The sequence below is a fragment of the Microplitis mediator genome, chromosome 3, assembly GCF_029852145.1.
Source record: "Microplitis mediator isolate UGA2020A chromosome 3, iyMicMedi2.1, whole genome shotgun sequence".
In the NCBI taxonomy this organism is placed as follows: domain Eukaryota; kingdom Metazoa; phylum Arthropoda; class Insecta; order Hymenoptera; family Braconidae; genus Microplitis; species Microplitis mediator.
Window position 1 is genome coordinate 16,904,266 of NC_079971.1, and position 15,871 is coordinate 16,920,136.

Sequence of the window (15,871 nt, forward strand, 5' to 3'; positions counted from 1 at the left end):
ATAATTAAGGAAAATTTATGGCATTACTTAACCCAAATAATGAAATTGATACATCCTACGTAAATAATGCACCTAATGGATTTGGTTTTGTATATAAATTACAATAGAATTCATTAGATAGTTATAATCAAATCTTTTTATCTATAGATATATAAACTTATAAATATCCATATATAAATTGATATCTATTTATACTTTTAAAATTCTGCCGAAACCTTTGAACATTTTTTACGTAATGGGGATTTAAGTTTGATTGATAGCTGACAAAATAAAAATTAAATGACATTAATATTAAAATTGTCACATTATGTTAAATATATATATTGGACCTCTATACATAATTAGATATTTTTAGGTTTCATATCATTAAAGTCTGATCATATCTAATCATATATAGACATATATATAACTACAGATAAGTTTATATCAGTCGTGTCTGATCAGATCTAATTATATATAGACTTATATATAATTAGACCTGATCATATATAGGCTTATACATGATTATACCTAGCCTTCATCATCCAGGTCTGATCAGATCTAATTATATATAGACTTATATATAATTAGACCTGATTATATATAGGCTTATATATGATTATATCTAGCCTTCATCAGTTAGATCTAATTATATATGTCTATGTATAATTAGACCTGATCTTATATAGACTTATATATGATTATACCTAGCCTCCATCATCCAGGTCTGATCAGATCTAATTATATATAGGTTCATATACAATTATATATAATTCCATGTATAACCATGTATAATCATATATAATTCCATATATGATTATATATAATTATATATGATATCATATATAATCATATATACTCATATATACTCATATATAATCAGACAAAATCATTTTTTATCGGGTAATGACGAACGTCTTGTCACAACATTGATATTCAAAAAGTGAAATATCTTATAACTTATAACTAAACAGCAAAGTAAATGACAGAGAAAAAAAACTTATTGAACCCATATTCATACTCTGTTACGAAAATGATGTACAGCTTCTTTTTTTTTATTAGTCTTACTATAAACATCACACTTCATAATACAAAACTTTTAACTGAAAGTATTACTAATTTTAATTAATCTCCAAATTTTTTATGATTTGAAATAAAGACCCCATTTTTCGAAATTTGAATCAGTGACATGTTGAGATGTCATTAGCGAAAGTGAAGGTGGCAAATTTCCATAGTTTTCTAAGTTGGTAGTAGTATTCCACACTGGATTGTCGACTTGTGAGTAAACGGTGACAATTGGATTTTCGAAATGTTCATTGAAAATACCGTATAAATTAGATTTGTTGGGAATAAAGTCTGCGCTTTTTGATTGTTTCCTCCATGCAACTGAAAAATTCAAATTTATTAAAAAAGTATAAATAACCTAGTGCCCTTTTACAATTCCATACAATGATAGACAAAAAGCCAAACATAAAAATACTTGTAATTTTTTATGTTTGAATTATCAGAAAATTATCTTGAACAAATTCAAAAATTTAAAAGATCAGTTGAGTATTTGGGAATGAGGTGGCATCCAACACAGTTTTTTACTCTCAAATGCTTAAAATTCTTTGAAAATAAACAATTGAACATTTTTGATTCTATTCAAAAAGAACACTTTTTTAAAATTTTTCCATTAATGATATCTCATGAACAAATCATTCGAATTTTGATGGTTGAGGTGGCATTCGACGCGGCTTATAAATTTTTAGAGCTGATTCGATTTTCGAATCATTCCATGTAGTAAATTAGAAGAAAAAATAATTTTTTTTTTAATTTTGTTTTTCAAATAACTCCAAACATACTGTACTGATTAACCTTCATTTTTTATAGATTGTGCGAATTAATAAACCTCTTCGGATGCCACCTTGAAGATCTTAATCGGTTAATCTGATTGAGAAGTTAAAAATTTTTTTTTTTTTTTAATTTTTCTTCCACACCATGTTCACAACGCTTTATGATTGTCCTAAAAAAAATGTGTAGATGGTAAGAAAGAATAATTATGATAAGGAAGAGAAACGTTGAAAATCAATTAACAATTTAGAATTTTTTTAATATCCCTTAATTTTTGTGACTACTCTGTACAGAAAATCCAATAAATTCTCATAAATTCCGATAGAGATTTTGTAAGAATGAATAAGTTCTATGAGAAGTGCTATAGTTAAGTATAAGGCCTTATACATACAGCTATAAGAATCTATAGGTTTTCTTAAGCAGGGTATATAGTGTAGATTTTATTTACATGTTTTTTAAATGCAAACTTTTTGAGATCAAATGGGAAATACTAAGAATTCAAATTGAAAGCTCAAACAAGGCAGAATTTTTGCTCTAACAGGTAGAATAATATTTAGCTTGGTAAGCAAAGAAAAAAAAACTTCAACCGGAATCAAGTGTAATCGTCATAAACGATTTTAAGAAGCCATGTCTGATTGTTAGAGCTGTATTTTTAACAGTTTATTGTATTGAAGATTTCGTACGAATATTATTATTTTAAAAAAAAACATATAGTCTACATGATCATACACGAACAGACGAGATACTGCATAATCATCTACACTATCGGGCATGATCATATATGAACTCATATCTAATCATATATGATTAGATATGAGTTCATATATGATCATGTCCGATCTAATACTCATATATGAGTATCTGTTATTTACCAAGTTGATTTTTTATTTTACAGCGCCCCGTAAATTTTTAGGCTATTTGCGGCTATACACTGGAACAATTAAAGAAAAAAAAAATCAGTGAAAACTACTGCAAATCAGTGATTAGTTACTGCGAATTAGTCCCAAGTATATCACTGATTAAATTAGTGAGATACTTGAAACTATTTGTAGTACTATCAGCGATTAAATATGTTTGAAAATAAATAACAAAGTTTCATCTAAATCATAATGATTTTGCCATACAAGTAATAAAAGTCTCAAATTTAGAATGAGTTCAACTTTAACTTTGAATAACTTTTAAAGAAGTGAATATATCAAAAAATTACAGATCTTTTTTGAAGCGCGCTCAATTTCCTGCACGAATATGTAGAATCCATTGCTGTATCTTACTTTGTTCAAGTGAAAAAAAAATAAATTTAAAAAGTGGCAAAATCCTATGTTATTTGAATGGAAAATGCATCGTTTTTAGGATAAGGATTAGTATGATTATTAAGAACTTTTTCAGGTCCGATACTTTTTTTTTTAATTTTTATAAAAAATTAACTTGGTAAATAACGGATACCCTAATGAACATGTATGATATCTGAAAATTTTTTTCAAATACAAAATTTGAAAAACACTTTAATGCGATAAAAGTTTCAATAAAAGTTTTTAGTTGATGAACTTACCAATTTTTTCGAGCTCTTGGATCATTAGAGGTGAGTAATGGGAGAACTTACAATTGTTCCCAAACGCACATTCACCACTAGTGAAAAATTTTTTGCATGTTATTTTTCCTGATTCATCTTTAAGAATATCCTGCGGATCTAAAATACATATGGAACTTTAGGTAATAAAACTATTGATTCAAGTTATGGGTATAGGTGGACTGTATCCTTTTTTGGCTTGTAAAATTATTTCTTTGTGATATATTTAAAATTTATTCTATTTAATTACTTCTATGACGGCGACTGAGAACAAAATCATTCCGATGTGGTAATTTTAAATAAGTTGTGTCAGTTCAAAAATTGAAAAACGTTACACTAATAATCAGTTTATGTTTACATGTAACACTCATCATGATAGCCAAAGACGATAGATTGATTTTCCGATTTTTTTAATTCCGATAAACCTTTAAATTCTGTATCTCAATTATGATTTTTTTTACTATTTTTGTTTAGGTAATTGCTTATAAGTGGGGTCAAAAAGTATTTCAGAAAGCAAAAATTCGATATTAGGCAAACTGCTACACGGAGAAAAAAATGTGGTAAATTTTACCAAAAAATATGAGAATATTCAGTCACGATCTTAATCATTTGAAAAGCTTCGTGTACTTGGGTGCCACAACCTGTGCCTAACGGAGGTTTCACAAAACGCACATTTGCATCAAAAGTAAAAGTGTGTAGCGACCCGTATGAATAAACAAACGAAAGTTAAAAGTTACGTTCGGAGAAACGTAGGAATGAAGAACGTGATAGATGTATAATGTCCGTTCTGATGAACGTAATCTCTGATTGAAGTTCCCTTCGATAAACCGAACGTTTGATTAAAGTAAGATTTGTAGAAACGGAAGAACGGAAAACGAGACATTTGTAGAAACAGAATAACGGATAATGAGACGTTTGAATAAACGCGGGTAACGGAGAACGAGACGTTTTTAGAAACAGAGGAACGAAGAACGTGGCATGTGGACAGCGTGCGGAACGGTTAATGTGAGGTTTGTTAACAACGACGTACGTTGAAAAAAATGATTTGGCAATACCAACCGACTGAATGCAGTCAATCTAACGGCGGACTGTGAGTTTAAGAAGGAGAAATCACTTCGCATAGATATCTCACTAGCTCTAAAGCACGAGCATAGTACCTTCGCGCTCATACTCACGGCTGAATGTTTTTGGTGTCTGGGGGATGTTTGGCCCTTACGATTGGTCTAGCTGAACAAATATATGTTTAAAATAGTCCCTTAAATAACATATATAAAAACCAGACGTTAGAATATAAGTAAAGTTGCGATATTCTTTTTGGAGCTTTAAAGCGTCTGGCGGAAGTTATGGCCGACGGAAAGTGTCTGGCAATGTTCAATATCATTTTGTTATAATATTTGATAGAACATGTATAAAAATCAACCATTAGAATTGAAGTAAAGTTAGTCCTATTTTTAGTTACCTTTCTCACCTAGAACCTGAGAATTGGCCGTCTAACCAACTTAGCAAGTATGCTGGGATTCAATCCACATATAAACACTACTTGAAGCCCCACATTTTGTCCTTTAGAAAATAATTAACGACTGGGGGCACTGGGCTCTTACTCTAATAATCGTGTTAGCAAAAAATACATTACGCATAATAATTTTTAATATCTTCCCTCGCAGATTTGAATCACGGTGAAAACCCGGTGGGTTTGTTCCATTTTACCACTGTGAGTACGCGGTGTATCCACCGTGATTCCACGATGTTTTACCACCGTGTATACACGGTGTTTCCGCTGTGATTACGTGGTGGATACACCGTGGAACCACGGTGGTGAAATGGCACAAACCCACCGTGTAACCACGGTGGATCCACGGTGTTTCCACCGTGATCCAAATCTGCGAGGGTTTGCATAGTAACAAATACTATAATGTATTAGAAAATATACTTCCTTAAATTTGTATTTATTAAAGACACTTATAGCAAGGTTTACTATACAGATAGTAAAAAATATAATCGTTTAGCAAAAAATACGTTATGCATAATAATTTTTAATGTCTTCTTATGTAATAATTGCCAACTAGTCAATTTTACTAAATGTTTTGTAATAATTAAAATACAGAATGTATTTACTCATATCTGTTAGGAAATTTTATTACAATATTGTAATTTTTACTATATTTTTTTCTTCGTGTATGACACCGATTTTAACAGCAAATATTTTTCTCTATTTTATCTATAAATTGTCTTATTGAGGTTTGCATGTTTAGGTTTCCACTATATAAATCCACTAAACCAATATTATATAGTGAAAATCTAAACATGCAAACCTTCTCAATAAGACAATTTATAGATAAATTGAGAAAAATATAGATAGCCCGAACTGGGAATCGGACCCAGACCATGTCGGTATCGCGCCAAGTGCTCTACCAGTTGAGCTATCCGGTACTATACTATATTCTGTTCAATTTGATCTATAACTCATTGAGCCACACCGTCCATCGTACGGTAATACAACGATTTTATATATAGTGGAAACCTAAACATTTGTCTTCGAATTGAAGATATATTTGCTTCATTTGGTGGTCTATAAACATCAATAATCTGTAAGTGTATACCAAAGGTATAAAACATGCTTATTTTTGAGATTATCTTTGAGATTTTTCAGTTCCATGCTACACTGCACTAATTGACATGATTTTCTTACTTTTCCGTACATTGACTCTTAATTCAACCACCAAAACTTAAGCTATATGTCTATGTACCATACTAGGTCGTAATTTCGTCCTGAGTATGTTAACGTACTCATCAGCAAGGGCATGTTAACATACTCTTGCCTTGGACTACGCCATATACTAGTACGCATCGAGCTAAAACTGTGTTGCGGGCTTCGACCCGATACTATACTTGTAGAGAGAGGTGGATACCGTTCAAACTACTTGCATCCCAATGTTAGCTGAGCTGTTGTATGTACACCATAAAAGTGAGGAAATAACAGAAATATGTCAATTTTCGAGTATTAAAAAAACTCCAATATCATTGTAACTTTCAGATAAACTCATAGAACTCCAACGTCCATCATACGGTATACCGTATCTAAAAATTTTAATTATATATTTGAAAATTTATTTTTGAAAATTAAACGATTTCATCCCTAGCGGTTTTGACGACACTGTAGAAACGTGGTGGAAACACGGAGTTTCTACGGTGTCTACTCCTTTACAGTGTTTCCACAGTGTATCGACAGAGTTACGATGGTGTTTTGATGGTAGAAGGGCGGCGTTTCTTGTGCAGTTACGAGACAAGGTTTCTCTCGTGTTTTCTTCGAGTTTGGTCGGTGTTCACCCGGAGTTTTCACGGTTTTTTTTTTTGACTTTCGTCGGTGTTTTGCCGGTGTATTCTTGGAGTTTTCTGGGTGTTTCTCCGGAGTTTTGTTAGGGTTTTCGCGGAGTTTCGTCGGTGTATCGTCGGAGTTTTAGCGGCTTTGACACTCGGAGTTTTGTCGATGTTTCTCCGGAGTTTTGTTAGGGTTTTTACGGAGTTTCATCGGTGTATCGTCGGAGTTTTAACGGCTTTGACACGGGTTTTTGTTGGAGTTCTTGCGGAGTTTTGAGGGTGTACTGCCGATATATTCTTGGAATTTTTTTGATAGATTCGCGGCTTTCCAACGGTATGAAGTATATATTGTATTGTATACTAGAATTTGATTATAAAAAACGTTGTTTCAAAGTAAATGATATTGTGTTTTTTAATTGAAAAATTTATTTCAAATAAGAATAAAGTACTAATTATAAAATGCATATCTCTGTAATTATAAGTAAATCTATTTTTTAATTGAATTATTGATCATATTGGTTTATCTTAAATAATTCATTTGATTAAAGAATAATCGATGACTTAGAAGTGATACCCTGATTAAACATTACATCCACCTATGTACTGTCTTCATCAAGATATATTTACATTTACATAATATACTAAATAACCACAAATTCATGATAAAAATTTGCTAAGTAAAGTGTTGTGTAACTAAACATAATAAAAACTATATAATACAAATAATTTTATATAAATTCGTTTATATATAATTTATTACTATGCTAAATTAGTGGTGTAATAAATAGTTTATTATCGTGATTGAAAAATAGTACGATAAATAACAACTCTGTGAAAATTAATATTTAAAAATGTATGACTCGATACTATCGTGGAAATTCGATTGTGGGCGATCAAAACAAATATTACATTTATTATAAATTGTTTATTTTATAATGTGAATTAATTAATGATGATAATTAATAAGTGATAATATTAAATTGTAACTATAAGTGAATAGTACCTGTCATTAAAATTTTAAACTATTCAAATGGTTTAAAGTATTTCATTACTTTTATTAAAAATTGTTAATTTTATAATAAAAGTAATTAATTGAATTTAAACTTGTAATTTGATTATATTAATTTATTAAATATTATTTCTTAAATAAATTTATATGAGTTTTTTTAATTAAATGACATTGATTTATTTAATTTATTTAATTTATTTATATTAATCTCTTCTATATATTTATATTAATTTAGTAAATTTATCAACGTATTAGATTGATTTTATAATCATAATTATCATTTTAATATTCTAACGTATAACCTAAAACTTTGAAATTGTTAATGACATCTAAACAATGTAAAAAATTTGAAGTCCACGGTGTGGTGTGAATGATTTGATGTTAAAATTTTCAACACTGCTGGTGTGAGAGTCACATGACGCACAGTGTTAACTTTTAGACTGTGTGAATTAGAACGTTCACACCACCGATGATGCAAATGTTCAATTTTTTTATTTCAAAATGTCATAAATATGCCACACAAACTCTAAGTTACCACTACCAAAACGACGAAAGAACCCTCAATATACTTCGCAAAAACCATAAAAAACCACCATAGAAATTCCGAGCAAGCCCAAAGACGACTCCGCGAAAACACCCATGAAACTCCAAAAGAACACCCAAGAAACTCAGCAAGTACACCGACAAAACTCCGTGTCGTAACTGTACACTAAAATACTGCGTGTCTACCATGGAAATACCGTCAAAACTCCCTTGGTGCACCCAGTTTCAATCGAGTTTTTTCCGAATTCTTACGGTGGCGCTAAAAGCGCGAGAATCCGTAAAAACTCTGACTAAACTACAAAGAAACACATTAAAAACTCCTACAAAACACCAAGAAAACTGCGTGATAATACCGACGAAACTCCAAGAGAACACCAATAAAACTCTGAGAGAAAACCAACAAAAGTCAGTAAAAACACCAACAAAGCTCTGCAAAAACTCCGTGTCGTAACAACAATACCGCGTTTCTGCCATGAAAACACCGTCAAAACTCCCTCGAAACACCGAGTTTCGCTCGAGTTTTTTTCGAATTTCTATGGTGGCGCTAAAAGCGCTAGAATCTGTGGAAACTCTGACTAAACTACAAGAAAACACCCAAAAAACTCCAAAAGGAAACTGGCAAAACTCTTCAAAAACACGGTGAAAACTCCGTAAAAACTCCGTGTCGTAATTGCACACGAAACGCTACGTTTCTACCGCGAAAACACTGTCAAACACCCTCGAAACACCGAGTTTTTGTCGAGTTTTTTTCGAGTTCTCACGGTGGCACCAAAACCGCTAGGGATGTCACTTTCATCAAATTTATACACTTAAAGTGCGAGGCCTAGATAGATATCTAGTGTTAAAGACAAAAATACGTACAGAAAATTTAATCCACCGTGTAGTGAACACGTTGAAAATATTTGGCTATGGATATTTAAGGTGTAAGCACTAGCTTGGAACTTTGAAAAATGTGGTTGACCCAGATTATACATAATTACCTTTGTTAATAAACAAAAATTTTCTACGATAATAATCATAGAAAATTTTTGACAAGCAAAACTAGGACAAGCTCAACTATAGTGAAAGATTAATAACCATGACAAAAAATTGCATAAGTAACCTTTAAACTGCCGATAATACTCCGATCGTTTATTCACGTGCTGTAAGCTGGATATATGTTTTTTTCGAGCCTCTGGATCATCTTTAAAAGATCTGTCACAATAATCGCAATAATATCTTTTACCCATTTATGTTTATAGTTATATCAAGTTCAAGCAAAATTAGCTTGTTCGATTAAACATCAACTAAAAATTAAAACGATAAATCTGAAAAAATTGAAGCATTGACAAATAAAATTTAAAATTAATAATGTTCATCATGAAAATTTCTATCCAAACGTTAAAGACTTACAAAACATCACCCCTAATGCGTCCTTAGATTTCGGAACAACAATTCAATTCTTGTTGTCAGCATATCAGGTACATCGAAAATACTAATAAAGTATTACAATTTCCACTTATGCCTATAGATGTTTACGGATGGCTTTAAGGATTTTTTTTTACCTGAAAGTACAAAAATTCAAGTTTAAGGACAGAGAAATCTCAATGTAACCAGTAATAGATGTAAAGATTGTGCGTGCCCTGTTTAGAAATTCTCATAGAATCCAATAGATTCTCATACATTTTCCTGTAGAGATTTTATAAAAATGAATGAGTTCTATGAGAAGTGCTATAGTTAAGTATAGGGCCTCATACATACAGCTATAAGAATCTATAGAGATTTTTTAAGCAGGGTGATAACAACAGTGTCACTTATCGGAAAAAATTTTCTAACTTTGAAAGCCACTAATTAGATTCTGGAGCCCTATTTATGAAACGATGACCCTAGAGTTTAAAATGAAGTTTGTATGCAGAGAGGTCAAGGATAATTCTTACAAGAATAGCCCCACTATAAAGATCTTATAAAATCCGATAGATTTTCACAAGTTCTAATAGAAGATTTCATGAGAACGAAAATGCGTTCATATCAAGTGCCATAATATACCGTAGATATATATTAGACTTATTAAAAAAACGGGCAATTTTTTTTTCCAAAAATTATATGGGAAATATTGTTTGGGATGACGAAAACAATATTTTGTTAAAGTGAGCTCTTAATATTAATATTAACATCCACCTCATCGCAATTTTCGATTTCCCATTTAGATAACATAGGAAATTTTTTTTTTAAAGTTTAGAATTGAATCACTCATCAGGGAATCAGTGTATTGGTAAAATCAATAAGTATTTTTGTTGAAAAATACTATAAAAGAACGTCTCTTATCATTTTTTAAAAATTGAATTTTTCAAAAGTTATTCAAGATCAAAGTTGGATTCACAGTAAATTTTAGTATCATTTGACTTTTTCGGCAAAACTATCACACGGAAAAAAAAATATTGCTCCTCGAACGATCTAAAGTATAGTAACTCGTAGATCGTTACCACAACAATACGTATGCTTATGGTAACAATACCGTATCGTTCCAGTAACTATCTATTAGATAGCTGTGAGCCCTATACGACTTTCCGTAGTCGTCACCTCACACGGCACCGTCTAACCTAACTAAACATCCATTTTCGCGCCAACTTTTGAATATTGTATAATTGTTGCTAGCAGACGTTTAATAAAAAAAATAGTGTAAAAAATAATTGTAATGTTGAAATATGGACCCACAACTTATTTTCTACAAAGTTTTCTAAATGCATGAAAGCCCTTTAGTTATTTGCATTTAAATGTTAATTCGTTACAAGAAATCTTATTCTGGTCAATTTTATTTACTTACTTTTAAGCGCAAATAACTTAGGAACTTTCAAAAATTTTGAAAACTTTCCCTGACGGTTTTGAATCACCCTGGAACACCCTGGAATCACGGTGGATCCACCGTGGAATCAGGGTGGGTTCTTTTTCATTTCATCACCGTGATTCCACGGTGGTTACACGGTGTACCCACCGTGATTCCTCGTACACCACGTAATCACCGTGGATACACCGTGAAATCTCGGTGAATACACCGTGGAATCATGGTGGGTACACCGTGTAACCATCGAGGAAACACCTTGTAACCACCGTGGAATCAGGGTGATAAAATGGCACAAACCCACCGTGTAACCACCCTAAATCCACCATGATTCCACCGTGTTTCCACTCCCAGGGTGTTTCCAGGGTGATTCAAAACCGCCAGGGTTATTATAGATAATTTGTAGGAAATGAAATGATCTACAAAAAAGATCCTATAACATTTTAAGATAAGTCTGATAGTTTCACCGAAAAAGTCAAATAAAACTAAAATTTACTGTGAATCCAACTTTGATCTTGAATAACTTTGGAATAATTCAATTCATCGAAAAATGATAAGAGACCTTTTTTGTAGAGCGTTCAATTTTCAACAAAAATACTTATTGATTTTTCCAATACACTGATTCCCTAATGAGTGACGAAATTCCAAACTCTAAAAAAAATATTCTTTTATTTAAATGGGGAATCGAAAATTGCGATGAGGCGATTGTTAATATTAATACTAAGAGCTCGAACTTTAACAGTATTTTTCTTCGTCATCTTCAACAATATTTTCCGTATAATTTTTGAAAAAAAAAAAAGAAAAATAATCCATTTTTTTGAATTAGTCTAACATATATATATATATATATATATATATATATATATATATATATATATATATATATATATATATATATATATATATATATATATATATATATATATATATATATATAGCTATGGGTGCGTTCCACTTGACGTTCACAACGACACGCTCACGTGTATTTAAATAGGATTTTGAGGCGTTTTGAGCGTTGTGAACGCTTAGTGGATCAAAACCTATGAGAACCTATCGTTTATTTTAAGCGCGAAGGGGCTCGCAAGCTCCGTACTTGAGATGTTTTGAACTCTGGTCTTTACATCAGATAAAAGACCCAGTTCTTGACCCTGGCCCAGTTCCTAACCTTTTCAACTTTTTTCTTACTTACTTAAAAGACTATAACTTTAAAAAGAAAATCAATTTTTTCTTAATTGATTGTAATTTATTCTGAGCCTAATTAGTGGCAATTTAAAAAACATAGAAAATATTAACTGAATAAAAACAAATATTTTAGCCATAAGTGGCTGAGGAAGCCATTTTTTAAGTAGAGTCTAAACAGTTTACGTTAGGAGGTATGACGATTGGATCTGTGCACTAATTATCATGTAAGTAAAAAAATGTAACTAAAAACAGATGGATAGATCAATATTTAATTAAAATTTATTTTAATAAATTGATAAAACATATTAAAATGAGTTTTGTTGTTGAAATTTAAGGGTCAATAACTAGGCTCAATTTTAAAGGTATGGTGGAGTTGTTGGACCTAAAATTATAACTAACTGTGAGCCAGATTATCTGTTTAATTACATGTCTATAAAATGTAAAAATAGCAATATTTACAATATTTTAAATTATTTTCTACTATTATTCATAATACAGTGATAAATTAACATTTAATCTTCATTTTTAAAATAAATAAAAGATCATAATTAGATCTTGAAAGTACATTTTCTTGGAATGATAAAATTATTCTAAAAATAATGTCAATTTCGATAGTAATTAAATTATTATAACTCTTTTAGTTGAATAATATTTTTATTGTGACAAAATTAATTTTTTTATTGTTTTTTTATTCAAGAGTTTAGAAAAAAAGACAACGAGCTACGGCGAAAAATTATGAGAACAGGCGCTAGCTAAAGTGACTTTAATTATTTATATTTTAAATATTGAAAAATTATGTTTTTGTTATAACAAATATTTAATTTATTTATCTAAATAATAGTTTTAGTTTATTGAAACTTGGTAAGTACTTCTCCTATCCAAAAATTCCCATAGAATCCACTCAAATGCGACAAAAACCGCATAGAATCCTATAGACTGTATTGGTTTCTATGCGGTTTTTGTCGCATTTGAGTGGATTCTATGGAAATTTTTGGATAAAGTCATAACCTAATCATGATTTGTGTAATTTGAGGGTCAGAAACTGCGACCTGAAAAATTCTGAGGGTCAGAAACTAAGTCTCTGAATGTCAATTTTTAAAACGTCAATGTAAATTATTAATTCAATTCATATAAATTATTTTACGCGCATTACTCTATTTGACAAATCATAAACTAGACAATAGAATTATTATTGTTCTCATTAAATTAAATCTTACATTTATTATTATAGTATAACCCCAACCGGCACTCTAAAAAGGTCAGAAATTGGGCATCTTACATTATTTTGACACATAAATACTAGGATTATCGCTTTGAGAATAGAGACCCAGTTGCCAGTTGCTACGAAAATTATTTCAAAAAAACAATTAAATGCATGAACCCCACGTAAGGTAAAGTACCTACTACTTGAACACATTTGACAGTGTATAGTATTTGACCACAATTTTATCAGGTGAATTTCATTATAATTGACAAAATCAGAGTGACTTAAGAAAATATGTTCATTTCTAAATATGTTTAAAAAAAAAATCGGTATTACATATAGAAAATAAATTTTTTTAGTGATTAAAAAAAATCCTTTAAGAACCCCAGTAGTTGAACATTAAACTGCGACAAGCAGCAGTACTTGAACACCTCTGTACCAGTACTTGAACAATTATTTAGTATAGCTTTAGACACTGTGTTAAAATAAAAAGAAAATATTTCAGGCCCAAAAAATAAGTATTTATTTAATTATAAAAATTAACTTTAAACATACACTTAACTTCTTCAGTTTAAAAAACATTTCAATGTATTTTTACGACAAAATTACGAGATTATAATTGCACTTATAAATTGCAGCATAAATTAAAATAATAAAATAATACATGCATGATAATATTTGTAATATGTATATTGATTTATTTATTTACTCTTGCATGTTTTTTCAAATAAATTTATAAATAATTACGATTTAAAGAAAAAAAGGTCTTACCTGTTATTTACAGTGTGAGGTTAGAACATGTAATTTTTTTTTTTATTTGACAAACACTAATATTTGTTCTAAAAATAATAAATTTTATTCATAGTTTTTTTTATTTAATTTATTTATATACTTTTTTTGTCACTATGCGATGAAATATATTTTTTTAAATATTTATTTAACATAGAGTCAGGAATAGTTCAAGTACTGCTACAGTCACGTAAAAATGAGAGACGGTATACTTGAACACACGAGGCCATCTTGTTCAACTTTTGGGTCTTACGTTTGAAATTGGAAGGTATACTTGAACGACTAAATTTAATATAAAAAAAATGATTGAAACACCTTATAAACAATAGAATATTTGCAAAATGATTTATATTGTTGATTGGTCAAGTTTTTTTGTTCAATGCTCAAATTTTTTACGTTATTTCATCATTTTTCTATTGTGGTGGTGACTATCATTTCTATTCAAAAATGAATCGACGCTAACTCAAAAGCCATTTTTTCATTATTTATTTTAAAAAGTTGTATAATCGAACTAACAATAATTTTGGCCGAACAATTAAGAACAAACAACGAACAAACGATCTATGTGAAAAAATTTATAAAAAATCAATTCGTCGGCGCTAACTTCAGAGTGGTAGCAACTCGTGCTATCAGGGAATATTCATTTCAGAAGGTAAGCAAATTTATACATAAAAATGTATTTGACGGTAAAAAAATACTTAACTATTTTTCAAGTCAAATTAACAATAAATTGATGTCAACATTTGCCTGAAAATTGATGAAAAATTTTTTCTAGTTAACTTTTGAAGTGAGTTTGCATTCTAATTCGTGTGGTAAATTTACGTCAAATTGTATAGTAAGTTGTACATAAATTGTCGTCAAAAACGGAAAAGTTCGAAGTTGACGGAAATTTGACGGAAAATTCAAGGAAACTTTTGTTAAAAAGCAAACTGTATTATGTCCTGGAAGGTTACTAGGATCGGAGCTGACGCCACCTCCTGTACAGTGGGCAGTTCGTTGTCACGCGGGACCAATTTTGAATTTGAAAACAGTGATAAATTTATTGTTGACTATGATGATGATGATTATGATTATTATTTAATGAAATAATGAAATTATGGATAAAGATAGATGTAATTGATAAAATAACTTTTATCTGAAGACTGAGTTTTATTATAAAGTGTAGATAAGATTTGATCAGTAATAACAGTTGTGCTCGTCAATAGTTCTTGGAGAAAAGTGAAGTTACATCAGACGGCAGAAAGGTCTCTGACTCTCCACTCTTCGACTTCTCCCCACTATTCTCATGCTCACACTCATGCTCATACAATATATATATATATATACTTATATATCTATGTTCTTTACCAAATATACTTTTTTATACTTACCAAATACTTACATATTTATACTTTCTACTAATACAAATTCGAGATATAAGCTTACACATTTACGTTCTTCACTTTATCCATTCTACGACTTTACTTATTACTTATATTATTTATATTCTATTTTCTTGTATTTGAATGCAATCTTTTAGTTAATTACTCTAGACTATCAGAGGTGTATTCCTCTACAACTATTCTATATTTAATTATTGAATAGGATTGACATTATTATTTATCATGAAACACCATTATAATTATTCTA

The 15,871-nt window shown here is 30.2% G+C and overlaps 1 protein-coding gene across 3 annotated transcripts; it reads right to left on the bottom strand.

The window, feature by feature from the left end:
• Positions 1–997: 997 nt before the first annotated feature.
• On the bottom strand, positions 998–14,811 carry LOC130665428 (zinc finger matrin-type protein 5). Of its 3 annotated transcripts, none has more exons than XM_057465812.1 (5): positions 14,225–14,811; positions 9,642–9,793; positions 9,352–9,535; positions 3,362–3,499; positions 998–1,365 (listed from the first exon to the last, which is right to left on the bottom strand). In XM_057465812.1, exons 3-5 carry the CDS (start codon positions 9,476–9,478, stop codon positions 1,121–1,123), a joined length of 510 nt encoding a protein of 169 aa, XP_057321795.1. In that variant the 5' UTR covers positions 9,479–9,535; positions 9,642–9,793; positions 14,225–14,811; the 3' UTR covers positions 998–1,120. The 3 variants fall into 3 exon arrangements, with proteins under 3 accessions (XP_057321795.1, XP_057321794.1, XP_057321793.1); XM_057465811.1 differs by having other exon boundaries at positions 9,352–9,556; positions 14,558–14,807; XM_057465810.1 differs by having other exon boundaries at positions 9,352–9,556; positions 14,225–14,807.
• Positions 14,812–15,871: the final 1,060 nt, after the last annotated feature.

Coding starts and splice junctions, on each gene's coding strand:
- LOC130665428 (XM_057465812.1), bottom strand. CDS start 9,478: ATGGGTAAAAGATATTATTGCGATTATTGTGACAGATCTTTTAAAGAT. Junction 3,500..9,351: donor GTATTATCGGCAGTTTAAAG/GTTACTTATGCA, acceptor TATGTATTTTAG/ATCCGCAGGATATTCTTAAA. Junction 1,366..3,361: donor CCAAGAGCTCGAAAAAATTG/GTAAGTTCATCA, acceptor TGAATTTTTCAG/TTGCATGGAGGAAACAATCA.